This window comes from Oncorhynchus mykiss, chromosome 11 (genome assembly GCF_057628025.1).
Source record: "Oncorhynchus mykiss isolate SJ-2025 chromosome 11, ASM5762802v1, whole genome shotgun sequence".
Lineage (NCBI taxonomy): Eukaryota > Metazoa > Chordata > Actinopteri > Salmoniformes > Salmonidae > Oncorhynchus > Oncorhynchus mykiss.
The window spans coordinates 70,139,415-70,154,478 of record NC_143032.1 but is presented as its reverse complement, the minus strand read 5'-3'; the positions used below and the strand labels follow the sequence as shown (position 1 = coordinate 70,154,478).

Here is a 15,064-nt window from a genome sequence, read left to right as displayed (position 1 = left end):
TGATAAATATGAAGGGGATTTGGGAAGATGCCGTTCGTTTCTTATGCAGCGTGGGTTAGTGTTTGATCTGCAGCCCCATTCTTACACCACTGACAAGGCTAGGATAGCCTTTGTTATTGAACTGCTGCGTGGAAGAGCTCTGGAATGGGCTTCAGCCGTTTGGGAACGACAGGGGACCTGCATGGCTTCATACCAGGAATTCACGGGAGAGATGAGAAGGCTTTTTGACCATCCAGTCCGAGGTAAGGACGCAGCTAAACGTTTGTTCACTCTTCGCCAAGGAGCTCGCAGTGTGGCAGACTTTATGATCGAGTTCAGGACATTGTCTGTGGAGAGTGGTTGGAATGAGGAGTCACTACAAGCGGCTTTTTACCAGGGGTTGTCGGAGCAACTCAAGGACGAGCTGATATCCTATCCAGAGCCTAGTGACCTAGACAGTTTGGTCACTTTATCTATTCGGGTAGATAATAGAGTCCGAGAGAGAAGGAGGGAGAAGCAGTGGGGCCCATCCAATCAATCAGCAACTCGGTTACCATTCGGTTCAGGAAGTGAACCAGAACGTGTTGATCGTTATTCCCCACACGGGATTAGTGGAGGGGTCTTGCCACCAGATCCTGAACCAATGCAGGTGGGGCGACACGGGCTAACTAAGGAGGAGCGCCAACGTAGACGTGAGACCAACAGCTGTCTCTACTGTGGTAGCTCAGGACATTACATCTCCGCTTGTCCACAGCGCTCGTTAAACTGCCGGCTCGCTAGTTTTTGGAGGAATTTTAGCGAGCCAGATTCAACCTCTCAAGAATCCTGTCAGACCCCGTTTTCCTGCGACCCTTATGAATAAGGATCAGAGTTTAGAGATGAACGCTTTTATCGATTCAGGTACCGATGGCAGCTTTATTGATGCCGACTTGGTGGAACAGCTGGGGCTTTCCAAGGAGCAATTGCCGGAAGCCATTGAAGCAACCACTGAACGGCAGTAGTCTGGCACGGATCACTATGATGACTGAACCGGTTAAGATGTTGTTGTCGGGGAATCATTCTGAGTTTATCTCCTTCTTCATTCTGTCCTCGCCCCATGTTCCTCTGGTTCTTGGTTACCCCTGGCTGAAGGAACACAATCCCTCATTTGATTGGGTGACGGGTAAGGTAACTAGTTGGAGCATTGATTGTCATGCTAACTGTCTTAGGACTGCCTGTTCTCCTGCCGTTTCCAGTCAGGTCAGTGACTCTGCTCCTCCTGATTTGTCCCTGGTTCCAGAAACATATCACGAGTTGGGTGAAGTATTCAGTAAACAGAAGGCTCAGTCCCTTCCTCCCCACCGACCTTATGACTGTGCGATTAATCTGTTTCCTGGAACCGCCTTTCCCAAGGGACGGTTATACAGTATCTCTCAACCTGAACGTGAGGCCTTGGAGACCTACATCAAGGAGTCTCTAGCTGCAAGTCTCATTCGGCCCTCGTCATCACCTCTGGGTGCAGGATTTTTTTTTGTGAGCAAGAAGGATGGCTCTCTTCGACCGTGTATTGATTATCGGGGTTTGAATGATATTACGGTCAAGAACAAGTATCCCCTGCCCTTGATGAGCTCGGCTTAAGATTCTTTACAGGGTGCTACGGTTTTTACGAAGCTTGATTTACGTAATGCTTATCATTTGGTTCGGATCAAAGAGGGGGACGAGTGGTTGACTGGGTTCAATACTCCGATGGGACATTTCGAGTACCAGGTGATGCCGTTTGGACTGACCAACGCTCCTGCTGTGTTCCAAAGTATGGTGAATGACGTTCTGAGAGATATGATTGGTATTTTTGTGTTTGTTTACCTGGATGATATCCTCATCTTCTCGAAGGAGCTTTCTAGCCACGTTCAGCATGTCAAGCAGGTCCTGCAGCGGTTATTGGAGAACCGTCTGTTCGTGAAGGCTGAGAAGTGCGATTTTCACGCTCACACGACGTCCTTCCGCGGGTACATCATCTCCAGGGGAGAGATCAAGATGGACCAAGAGAAGGTTCGGGCGGTTCGGGATTGGGTCCAGCCCGGTACGAGATTGCAGCTCCAGAGATTCCTGGGGTTTGCGAATTTTTATCGGAGGTTTATCCGTGATTACAGCCGGGTGGCCGCCCCTTTAACTGTACTGACGTCTTGCACCAGAAAGTTCTGTTGGTCTCCTGAGGCAGACCGAGCATGTCTAGATTTGAAGAGCCGATTCACCAACGCCCCGATTCTCTCTCAACCTGACACTTCCCGTCAGTTCGTTGTGGAGGTGGATGCGTCTGATGTGGGGGTGGGCGCCATCCTGTCCCAGCGTAGCTCCACTGACGGTAAACTCCATCCCTGCGCCTTCTACTCTTGTCGTCTTTCTCCAGCTGAAAGAAACTACGATGTGGGTAACCGGGAGCTTCTCGCTGTGAAGCTTGCCTTGGAGGAGTGGCGTCACTGGTTGGAGGGAGCGGAGCAACCGTTTGTGGTCTGGACTGACCACAAGAATCTGGCTTACGTGCAATCGGCTAAACGTCTCAACTCCCGTCCGGTGGCCTTTGTTTTTTGGACGCTTCAATTTTTCCCTGGCGTTCCGACCTGGGTCGAAGAACGGGAAGGCGGACGCCCTGTCCCGGATGTTCTCCAAGACGGAGGAGAGTGGGGCCAAGACTGAGACGATTCTGTACCCATTCACATTCACATTCACATTCACTTGTAAATAAATACTCACCTTCTTCCTACTCTCCTTGTCCTGGTCTGCTTCTGGGTTCGATTTGGAAGAAACTTGACAGAGAGACTACAAGGACAAAACTCTCGATGCTGCAATGATGAAAATATCTCAAAAAACAAAAGAGGAATTACTAAAAACTCAACCAAAGAAGAAAAACAACGCAATCGTACACGAAGGTTTCGGAGAAAATGAAAGATCCTGATAAAGCACTGGCACCCCGACTGGTTGTCTATAAGCATGGTCACAATATTGGAGATAGTTTGGTGAGATCTGACATGCCCCCTGAGACTACTCAGACTCTCTTGACACCTATCCCAAATGGGAACTACAAATGTGGCTCATGTGCACAGTGCAATAGCATTATAAAAGCGTCTTTCTTCAGACACCCACATACAGGTTGAAAGATCCCTATTAGGAGTATCATCTCATGCAAAACCAAGGGAGTAATCTATGTCATCACCTGTCCATGTCGAAAAGCCTACGTAGGACAAACGAAAAGACAATAAAAACAACGCATAGCTGAACACCGCAGCTCAATCAGGTGTAAGAACATTAACTATCCAGTAGCAGCTCACTTTGTTGAAGCTAACCACTCAATCTCCTCCCTCAAATACACAGGCATTGAGCATGTTGCTCTACCAAGGAGAGGTAACATTGAGATCCTACTACTACAAAGGGAGGCTTATTGGATATCCTATCTAAAAACAGTTTTCTGAATATTGACTTTGATCTCAGGCCCTTCTTATGAACAAAATGTTTCCTTTATGAACAAGTCTTATAAATGTATATATTTTTCTACAGCTTATTAGAGTACACCTAATATGTTCCCCCTGTTTGATGATGCCTAATATACATTAAGGTTGAACCAAAATATAACATGTAACAAATATGAAATGAAATAGAAAATGGTTATGTGAAATTGAATGAAATAACATATGTTGATGCTAATATGATGTACTATATTTCATTATGTTTCTATATGATAACAATAGCATAATATATGTAATATGCCATATACTATTTTTTAACAGTTTCACTAATTCATTTGAATTAACTTAGTCATTATGACACACCCCTCACCACTGTCATTGGTTACACTAATTGCACTGTGTGTCTACATAACCTGGTTCAAGTATTCATAACATTACCCTGAGGAAGGCACAGTGATGCTGAAACGTTGGTAAATATCCATAACATTGCTGGGAGTTTATACATGGAGTGTGTGACTTTCTTTATTTTGATAGTTTAGGGCTGGAATGTTCCAGAAAGCTTTTTCTCCTAAATGACAATAACACACCATTCTCCATGACTATTCTTTAATGTGTTGGTAGTGCAGTATATTTTAACCTCCCCTCGAGCCACCTAAAAATAGCTTGGCTAGTGAGAGGGTACGAGATGTATAGTTTCAACATGAAACCTATTGTTATATTGATCCCATAAAAGCCATTAGCCCTTATAGCAGCAGCATTATGGAGATATGATTTCCACATAAATGTTAACCAGCCGAGGGGGTAGGGATGGCTTTTTACTGCCTCTGGTAAATCAAGACGTTGCCATGAAAAGTGACAAGCTAATCACTCAATATTGGTACTTCAGGATGCCTTGGATAGACTGTCCAGCTGCATCCCAAATGGATGCACTATAAAGGAAATAGGGTGCCATTTGGAACACACTCACAGAGCTGCAGCAGTGCGGATATTCAATAGAGAAACCTAGTGAATCAAGGTGACAATGTGTTTCTGTGTGTAACTATGACAGCTTTAAGCTGCTTCTGAGTCTGTGTAACTATGACAGATGTAAGCTGCTTCGGAGTCTGTGTGTAACTATGACAATGGTAAGCTGCTTCTGAGTCTGTGTGTAACTATGACAGCTGTAAGCTGCTTCTGAGTCTGTGTGTAACTATGACAATGGTAAGCTGCTTCTGAGTCTGTGTGTAACTATGACAGCTGTAAGCTGCTTCTGAGTCTGTGTAACTATGACAGATGTAAGCTGCTTCGGAGTCTGTGTGTAACTATGACAATGGTAAGCTGCTTCTGAGTCTGTGTGTAACTATGACAGCTGTAAGCTGCTTCTGAGTCTGTGTGTAACTATGACAATGGTAAGCTGCTTCTGAGTCTGTGTGTAACTATGACAGCTGTAAGCTGCTTCTGAGTCTGTGTAACTATGACAGATGTAAGCTGCTTCGGAGTCTGTGTGTAACTATGACAATGGTAAGCTGCTTCTGAGTCTGTGTGTAACTATGACAGATGTAAGCTGCTTCTGAGTCTGCGTGTAACTATGACAATGGTAAGCTGCTTCTGAGTCTGTGTGTAACTATGACAGCTGTAAGCTGCTTCTGAGTCTGTGTGTATTGCTGGGAATCATGTCTTTTAAATCTCCAGCAGGCGGTCAGAATGACGTAGAAGGGGTTTATGGATTATATCCAATGCAAATATGTCATGAATACAAGGATTACAGAACACTTGAGGTTGGCAAGAAATAGTTCATCATATTTTGAAATAGTTATTTAATTTACTTGTTTTATTGCGCGACAAGCTACCATCTACGCAGATTCAACATTCAGGTTAATTTTCCAACTGAAAGATATTGGCCAGGAGGAGCAAATTCTTGTCCTAAAAAACAAGTGAATAGAACTCTAAAAGTGCTGTATGTATGGACTCACTTGTGAAAACGCTTTTGCGTGCTGCAGGTCCGCTGGTGTTGTTCTTCACCACCTCCAGTTTGACCTCGTACTCCTGACCAGGTCCCAGGCCAGACTGCTCGAACATGGTGTCAGGGCTGCCCAGGGAGTTCAGAATCTCCCCGTTCTCCTCTTTCTGACAACACCAAACAACACCAGTCATTAAAATGGGATGGCATGTTTAATGACACACTTCACCTTGGGGATCAATAAAGTACCTATCTATCTAGTATATCTACCGTTACCCACCTCAAAGTCAAGGTTAGCTTTGGTCTGATTCCCAAATGATACCCTAATCACTACTTTCCCAGGGCCCCTCTGGTCAAAAGTAGCACACTTTATAGTAGATGGGGTGCTATTTGGGACACAGTCTTGGTGTGGGAATAGGGCAGCCACATCGTACTCAGAGGATTCTGTCTGTGATGGTTAAACTACTGTAAGGATGTGGGGGGAAACTGAATGTAATGAACTGTGGCTTTCATGTCCTTGGGCTACTTCTCATAGGCTTTGGAAAATAAAAAACAAAGCATTCAGAAACAATAATGGTTCTGTGCCTCATTGCTGCAGTACATGGCCATTAGAGCTGTCGACAGAAGCCTCGCAGAACATTTAGTCACATTAAACTGCTGACTTAGAGACTTGAATACGGGCTCTGCTACATTATTTCCACAGGATACTCAGGTTCACATAGTATTTGTCCCAAATGGCACCCTACACCCTATTCCCTATTCAGTGCACTACTTTTGACCAGAAACCATAGACCCATAGGCTTCTGGTCAAAAGTAGTGCACTATATAGGGGAAAGTGTGCCATTTAGAACACAAACGCACATAGCTAGGGCAATTACTGAAGCTAGGAGTGGGTCTGTCTGTCCTTTCAGGGGGCGGTGTATGGTTTCGATCACAGGAAAGTGGGGATAATGATAGGCTTTTGGCTTCTGAAGATCTCAGCCTCCTCCATGTAGAATATGTAGAGACAGATCTATTAACAACAAAATGCACCATGGGAGACGAGGGAAAGGCGTGTTCCTCACTCAGATTGTTTGAAGACGAGGGGTCTACCTACTACTGATAACTCAGTGATTCTATAGATAAGGGTTCTACCACTGATAATTCAGTGTTTCTATAGATGAGAGGTCTACTACTGATAACCCAGTGTTACTATAGATTAGAGGTCTGCTATTGACAACTCAGTGTTTCTGTAGATGAGAGGTCAACAACTGATAACTCAGTGTTTCTACTGCTGATAACTCAGTGTTTCTATAGATGTGAGGTCTGCTTTGATACCTCAGTGTTTCTATGAATGAGGGGTCTGCTATTGATAACTCAGTGTTTCTATAGATTAGGGGTCTTCTACTGATAATTCAGTGTTTTTATAGATGAGGGGTCTACTACTGATAACTCAGTGTTACTATAGATTAGAGGTCTGCTATTGATAACTCAGTTTTTCTATATATGAGAGGTCTACTACTGATAACTCAGTGTTTCTATAGATTAGAGGTCTGCTATTGATAACTCAGTGTTTCTGAAGATGAGAGGTCTACTACTGATATCTCAGTGTAACTATAGATGATAGGTCTACTACTGATAACTCAGTGTTTCTATAGATGAGGGGTCTACTACTGATAACTCAGTGTTTCTGAAGATGAGAGGTCTACTACTGATATCTCAGTGTAACTATAGATTAGAGGTCTACTACTGATAACTCAGTGTTTCTGAAGATGAGAGGTCTACTACTGATATCTCAGTGTAACTATAGATGATAGGTCTACTACTGATAACTCAGTGTTTCTGAAGATGAGAGGTCTGCTTCTGATATCTAAGAGTTTATACTGCTGATAACTCAGTGTTTCTGTAGATTAGGGGTCTACTACTGATATCTCAGTGTAACTATAGATGATAGGTCTACTAATGATAACTCAGTGTTTCTATAGATGAGAGGTCTACTACTGATAACTCGGTGTTACTATAGATTAGAGGTCTGCTATTGATAACTCAGTGTATCTATAGATGAGAGGTCTACTACTGATATCTCAGTGTTTCTATAGATGAGAGGTCTACTACTGATAACTCGGTGTTACTATAGATTAGAGGTCTGCTATTGATAACTCAGTTTTTCTATATATGAGAGGTCTACTACTGATAACTCAGTGTTTCTATAGATTAGAGGTCTGCTATTGATAACTCAGTGTTTCTGTAGATGAGAGGTCTACTACTGATAACTCAGTGTTTCTATAGATGAGGGGTCTGCTACTGATAACTCAGTGTTTCTATAGATGAGAGGTCTGCTATTGACAACTTACAGTGTTTCTGAAGATGAGGGTCTACTGCTGACAACTTACAGTGTTTCTGAAGATGAGGTTCCAGCCATCAAAGCGGATGTCCAGGGGGTCCCACTGAACCTCTACTGCAGTCTCCCTCACTGATGTGAACTTGAGTCCCTCGGGCTCAGGGAGATCTAATGGGATGAGACTTACAAATTAAACCATGTTTGATATTCTGTTCACTAAATCCTCAGGACACCCAGCACATGGACTGTGTCAAAAATGGCACACCTTTCCCTATATAGTGCACTGCTTTCGATCACAGCCAGCCCTGTGTGTCCTGTCAACAGTAGTGCACTATATAGGAAATAGGCAGGCTGGTTCCAATGATGGGTAAATAAAGTGAAACAACATTGAAAACCTACCACATCCCAGGTACAATTAGGGATTTAATTCAATGAGATTAGCATCAGATGTTCGCATGAGCCCTGCAATCAATTTGTTGATATAATTAGATTTTTATTGACTGCCTGTTATGAATGTCACTTTTGCATTACTTCAGATCTGGGAGAGCCGACAAGTCAGGTACCAAAGGTGAGGTAAGGGTGTACGGAGTCCATTTTAGGACAGTCTCAGTCAGACTTGAGTCTGTCTTATCACGAGTTCCAGGAGAGACTGAGATGGCCTTAATATGGACACCGTAGAGGTGAATTACATCTCCAGGCTGAAGTTTCCCCAGTTACAGATCTAGGATCAGCTTACCTTCCACCAATCCTAACCTGAAAATCTGACACATGGTGAGAGTCTTCGGTCAACTTTTTACTACTCCTGACTTACGTGTTGCCACTCTGGCACTGACAGGGACACTCCTCTTGTTGCTGAGGACTGCGAAGACACTGATCAGATACTCCACACCAGGCTCCAGCTCACTGATGGTGGCGTTCTTCTGATCCCCATGCACACGCATGTCCAGCTCCAGGCCTCCAAGGGCGGTGGGCACATAGGTGACCAGGTACTCTGCCACCTGCATCTCGTTAGCCCAGGACAAGTCCACTGTCTCTGGGGTGACCTCCTGCACTGTCAGGTCCTTGGGTGGAGACACTGGAGAGAATCACAACCACATCATGTTAGGGGACATATTCAGTATAGTAGGTATAATTGTAACAGATTAGATTAGTGTTTTTTTATTGCTTATACCATGGACTTGGTTGGGTACGCTTTATAAGATGACAAAATAATACACAACTATGATACATATCACAAACGCAAAGGACAATGCCCATGAATCACTTTCAAGTTCATGTAGTCTTATTGAGCAGGGAAATTAAAATGTCCAGATTTGCTGAACGTAGAATTTCTGTCTGGAAATTCCAGCAGCTGCACAACTACACTTCAATGGAGGGTGGGCATCGAATAGCATCAATTGCCAAACCCATTTTTTTTTATGTCTCTGATCTGAGGTATTTTGCGGCATCTAACGACATAAATTCGACCAAATCATCAATTCTCCTAGATGTCTCCAATTGCCATGGACATCTTCATTTGACATCCACATTAAACAGCAACATTATTTATTCAAAGCAATATAACCAATGTTGTGCAGCCAGACACTTTAGCATTTAAATGAATGTCATCATGTTGAAATGTTCCTCAAACATATCAGCCATAAACCAATGATATCACATCAAGCCATACTCCCATCAACCAAAGGATGTGTGATCTCTCTCTCTCTCTGTCTCTTTCTGTTTGTTCAAAATGACACCCTATTTCCTAGTACAGCGATTCTCAACTGGTGGGTCATGACCCAAATACGGGTCGCGGGAGGTTTTGAATGGGCCGAGAGTGTGAGCAAACATTTTTATTTTACATTTTTTATGAAAAATACTCCAGTCTGAAAATTAAACTACTAAAACCAGGTAGAAAGTGTGTAGAAATGAACCTATATATTTTTTTATAATTTTATATTAAAGTGAGCTTAACATTCCTCACGCAGAATATGGGCTAAATGACAATGAAAAAGGTGGGACTGCTGTTCCCTTTTCATATAACTAGTACACTTACTATAACTAGTACACTTACTATCAATATAGCATTCAAAATAGTTTTCCAGATTGTATTTTAGCCCCCCCAAAAATGTATATTGGTTTGCGACTGAGACAACCTGGTTCAATTTGGGTTCTGACTAGCCCTATTGGCCCTAGTCAAAAGTAGTCCACTATAAAGGGAATAGGGTGCCATTTGGGATTAATCTTCGGTTTCTTACCCCCGGAGCAGTCTTCTCCGATGTAACCTTCATTACACAGACACACTCCATCCATACATCTCCCCTGGTCCTCACAGTCTCCTGGACAGGTCAGCACAGAGCAGTCCAGGCCCTGGAATCCCTCGAAGCACACACATGTCCCGTCCACGCAGTAGCCCCTCTCCAGGCAGTTTTTGGGACATGTCTTCTCACTGCAGTCCTCCCCAGCAAAGCCTTTGTTGCACACACACTGGCCGTTAACACAGTGCCCACGGTTCAGACATTTGTTGGGACAAGTCAGCTCGCTGCAGTCTTTGCCCGTGAAGCCAATGAAGCACACGCACGTGCCGTCAACACACTCGCCGCGTCCCAGGCAGTCTTTGGGGCAGGTCTTGATGCTGCAGTCGTCCCCGGCGAAGCCTTTACTGCACACACACTGTCCATTCAAACAGCGGCCTCGGTTCAGACACTTCATGGGGCAGGAGATTTCAGAGCAGTCGTCACTCTCAAATCCTACATTGCAGACACACTCTCCATTGACACACTGGCCTCTGTTGCTGCAGTTGTCTGGGCAAGACAGGGTGGAACAGTCCACTCCCTCGAAGCCTGGGTCGCAGATGCACCTCCCGTTGAAGCAATGGCCTTTCTCAGTACAATCGTTGGGGCAGGTGAGCTTGGAGCAGTCTTCACCGCTGTAGCCAGAGTGACACACACATTGGCCGTCGACACACATCCCACGGTTGTTACAGTTGCTGGGGCAGGTGAGTTCCCCACAGTCATCCCCGGTGAAGCCCTCCTCACAGAAGCAGGTTCCGTTGACGCAGCGACCACGGTCGTAGCAGTCGTTGGGGCAGATGAGCTCGGAGCAGTCGTAGCCCATCCACGGCTCGTCACACACACACTCATCGTCTACACAACGGCCGCGTCCCAGGCAGTTGTTCAGGCAGTTGGTCTGGGAGCAGTCGCTCCCGGCGAAGCCGTCCTCACAGATACACATGGCGTCGATGCACTCCCCGTTGTCCCCACAGTCCTCCTGACATGGCTCCATGCTGCAGTCGTCTCCGTGGAAGCCCTCGAAGCAGACACACTTTCCATCGACGCAGCGTCCCTGGTCTTGGCAGAAGTTGGGGCACTCAGACTCGGTGCAGTTGGGTCCCTTCCAGCCGGGCTCACACACACAGCTGCAGGTCTCAGTGCTGAAGTTACCATGGCCATTACAGTAAGGCTTGGTGGCCACCTCACCTGAGGAAACGTAGAGGAAACAACACATACATCTATTAAATTATGATAATATTATAATCTTTGCAGCAAATAATATATGTACAAAAAGACAATTGCAATGAGTCGGAATAGGGAATATTGATCTATAGCAGAATTAAAAGCAATGTAGGAATGTAATCTAAGTGAAAACTATAACTCTAACTGCCACGAGAACAGTGTTTCTAAATCCTGGTCCTTGGAACCCAAAGGGGTAAACATTTTCCTTTTTGCCCTAGCACTAACACATTTTATACAACGAATCTACCCACTATCAAGCCTATAGTTGAAACAGGTGTGAAACACTACCTGAGAATGTCTTTGGTCAAAATGTTCTGTGCTATACCTGTAACCTGGGCTCCACAGCAACCGGCTCCACTGCCACACTGTTCTCTGAGGCTGGACAGCTCAGACTCCAGCATCTCCAGTCTGCTAAAGATGTCCTTCATATCAGGCATGTGGTTGTCACAGCCACATGCCTGCTTGGGGATGTTGATGCGGTGGGTGAACACGATCTGGTTCTCTCCGTCCATCGTGTGGTCCTTGTTCTCCATGCCCTGCATGACCGACTGGACTGGACTTCGTTTAGGCTTGACCTTGGTTCCTTCTGGGCTCTCCATGTTTACAGAACACAGAGAGCTGGAGGGGACGTTGATGTTGTAGACGTGGTTGAAGACCACTGGTTGGTCAGGGTGGGGCAGGGTCAGGTTCTTAGAGGGTTCTCTCAGGGTTTCTCTGCGGTGGCGGATGATCTTCTTGACCAGGCCGGTGCTGGAGAGTTGAAGCAGCACAGCCATGGTCACACAGCCTAGGAGCAGGCCTTTCATCACCCTGATGACCAGGTCCAGTCACGTCCTGCTGGGGGCGCTTGTGAGCGGTCAGGGACGGTGGAGGAGAATAGAGTCCTTCTATCTGGGAGATGGCGCAGATGCCGTTGTGTGAAAGAAAGAAAGAAAGAAAGAAAGAAAGAAAGAAAAAGAAAGAAGGAAAGAAAGAAAGAAAGAAAGAAAAAGAAAGAAAGAAAGAAAGAAAGAAAGAAAGAAAGAAAGAAAGAAAGAAAGAAAGAAAGAAAGAAAGAAAAAGAAAGAAAGAAAGAAAACATAATGTGAATAGAAGCAGAAGGTCAGCAAGGAAACATTAGAGTTGAGAGAGATTTTGACAAATACTGCATGTTGTATTACAGTAGCTACTTTATCTATTTACAATCTCAACCAACTATGAATTCTCAAGTTATGAAACTCAGAACTATGTTGACATTTCCAGTTTGGTCTTGCTAGCCATACGGAGCTGACAGTGACCAACACAAAACACCCTGATACACATGGGACCACTTGGCTGCAGTGAAATGTCATAGTATCCTACTAAAAGCAATTAACCTTCCACAGTCCCCCTCCAATACATGATCCTGTTGCAGCCTGCCTGCCTGCCTGCCTGCCTGCCTGCCTGCCTGCCTGCCTGTCTGTCTGTCTGTCTGTCTGTCTGTCTGTCTGTCTGTCTGTCTGTCTGTCTGTCTGTCCTTCCTTCCTTCCTTCCTTCCTTCCTTCCTTCCTTCCTTCCTTCCTTCCTTCCTTCCTTCCTTCCTTCCTTCCTTCCTTCCTTCCTTCCTTCCTTCCTTCCTGCCTGCCTGTTTCCCTGACTGCCTGCCTGTTTCTATGCCTGACTGCCTGTTTCCCTGCCTACCTGCCTGCCAGTCTCCCTGAATGCCGGTCTGCCTGCCTGCACCCCATCTCAACCCCCCTGGTCACAGTGGAGGACACAGACACTTAGTGGATGACATTGTGGCATTATTTTGTCTATTTCTCTGAGGACTAACACTGCAGGGACAATTACTGCAGGGGTGGTGTGTTGTGACCTTGACTACTGCTCGAGCTTATTCTCCGTCCGGGTTTCTCATGACAGGCTGCCATAAACAGCAGGCAACACCTGCATGTGGGGAGTGGGGAGCTACCCTTCTCCCTCCCCTTCCCGACTCCCTATACCACAACCCAAACAGATTAATACCAATGAGGGGGAGACCATCTGCAGGTTTCTGGCTAGCCTAGTGGCGCACGGAGTGGCCGGGTGTTCAGTTTGCGCATCAAATGGCACCCTATTCCCTTTATAGTGCACTACTTTTGACTAGAGCCCTGTGGGTATTAGTTGGTTTTTTTAAATAGTAAACTGTAAAGGGGATAGGTTGCCATTTGGTACGCATCACAGGGCTCCCCAAGGGTCAGATCAGCATTCACCTCACCGCTCTACAGACGGCCATTCAGCTTCATTTGGTAACATGATTCTTTCTACACCAGAAGTTACTGGGCTGTTTGGCAAGGCTCCTGAGCATTGAGGCTGCTTTGTTAAATCATTTTTTTCATTTAATTTATTTCACCTTCATTTAACCAGGTAAGCTAGTTGAGAACAAGTTCTCGAGGGGCGAATGGCTCAAAATAATGGCTGTAACAGAGCAAATGGAATGGCATCAAACACATGGAAACCATGTATTTGATATCATCCCATCGATGCCGCTCTAGCCATTACCATGAGCCCTTACTCCGCAATTAAGGTACCACCAACCTCCTGTGCTCCTGCAACATGTTGTTTCTTTTAAGAGTAATGGTCTGCTGGAAAATGTGCCGAGATTGAATTGTGGTTTAGAGACCGGTAGTAAAAGTTTGTTTTCTTTCCTTTAATCTTGTGGTTAGATAAAACATACAGGTTAGTTAAAGTATTCACCACTGTAAATACAGGTTAGTTAAAGTATTCACCACTGTAAATACAGGTTAGTTAAAGTATTCTCCACACCAAATACAGGTTAGTTAAAGTATTCACCACTGTAAATACAGGTTAGTTAAAGTATTCACCACTGTAAATACAGGTTAGTTAAAGTATTCACCACTGTAAATACAGGTTAGTTAAAGTATTCACCACTGTAAATACAGGTTAGTTAAAGTATTCACCACTGTAACTACAGGTTAGTTAAAGTATTCTCTCTTGTAAATACAGGTTAGTTAAAGTATTCACCACTGTAAATACAGGTTAGTTAAAGTATTCACCACTGTAAATACAGGTTAGTTAAAGTATTCACCACTGTAAATACAGGTTAGTTAAAGTATTCTCTCTTGTAAATACAGGTTAGTTAAAGTATTCACCACTGTAAATACAGGTTAGTTAAAGTATTCACCACTGTAAATACAGGTTAGTTAAAGTATCCACCACTGTAAATACAGGTTAGTTAAAGTATTCTCTCTTGTAAATACAGGTTAGTTAAAGTATTCACCACTGTAAATACAGGTTAGTTAAAGTATTCACCACTGTAAATACAGGTTAGTTAAAGTATTATCCACTGTAAATACAGGTTAGTTAAAGTATTATCCACTGTAAATACAGGTTAGTTAAAGTATTCACCACTGTAAATACAGGTTAGTTAAAGTATTCTCTCTTGTAAATACAGGTTAGTTAAAGTATTCTCCACACCAAATACAGGTTAGTTAAAGTATTCACCACTGTAAATACAGGTTAGTTAAAGTATTCACCACTGTAAATACAGGTTAGTTAAAGTATTCACCACTGTAAATACAGGTTAGTTAAAGTATTCACCACTGTAAATACAGGTTAGTTAAAGTATTCGCTCTTGTAAATACAGGTTAGTTAAAGTATTCACCACTGTAAATACAGGTTAGTTAAAGTATTCACCACTGTAAATACAGGTTAGTTAAAGTATTCACCACTGTAAATACAGGTTAGTTAAAGTATTCACCACTGTAAATACAGGTTAGTTAAAGTATTCTCCACACCAAATACAGGTTTGTTAAAGTATTCACCACTGTAAATACAGGTTAGTTAAAGTATTCACCACTGTAAATACAGGTTAGTTAAAGTATTCACCACTGTAAATACAGGTTAGTTAAAGTATTCTCCACACCAAATACAGGTT

General features: G+C 44.0%; 1 protein-coding gene across 3 annotated transcripts in view; it reads right to left on the bottom strand.

Annotated features, from left to right (window-relative positions):
• LOC110536289 (tenascin) overlaps positions 1-15,064 on the bottom strand; it is a 79,725-nt gene that overhangs the window by 41,393 nt on the left and 23,268 nt on the right. For 2 of the 3 annotated variants that reach the window (XM_021622011.3, XM_021622012.3), the window contains exons 2-6: positions 11,498-12,063; positions 9,916-11,136; positions 8,490-8,753; positions 7,731-7,846; positions 5,372-5,525 (exon numbers count right to left, since the gene is read on the bottom strand). In XM_021622011.3, coding sequence (XP_021477686.3) covers positions 5,372-5,525; positions 7,731-7,846; positions 8,490-8,753; positions 9,916-11,136; positions 11,498-11,978 — 2,236 coding nt within the window. In that variant the 5' untranslated portion in view covers positions 11,979-12,063. The remainder of the gene's footprint in view (positions 1-5,371; positions 5,526-7,730; positions 7,847-8,489; positions 8,754-9,915; positions 11,137-11,497; positions 12,064-15,064) is intronic. The other variant, XM_036936188.2, reaches the window with a different exon arrangement.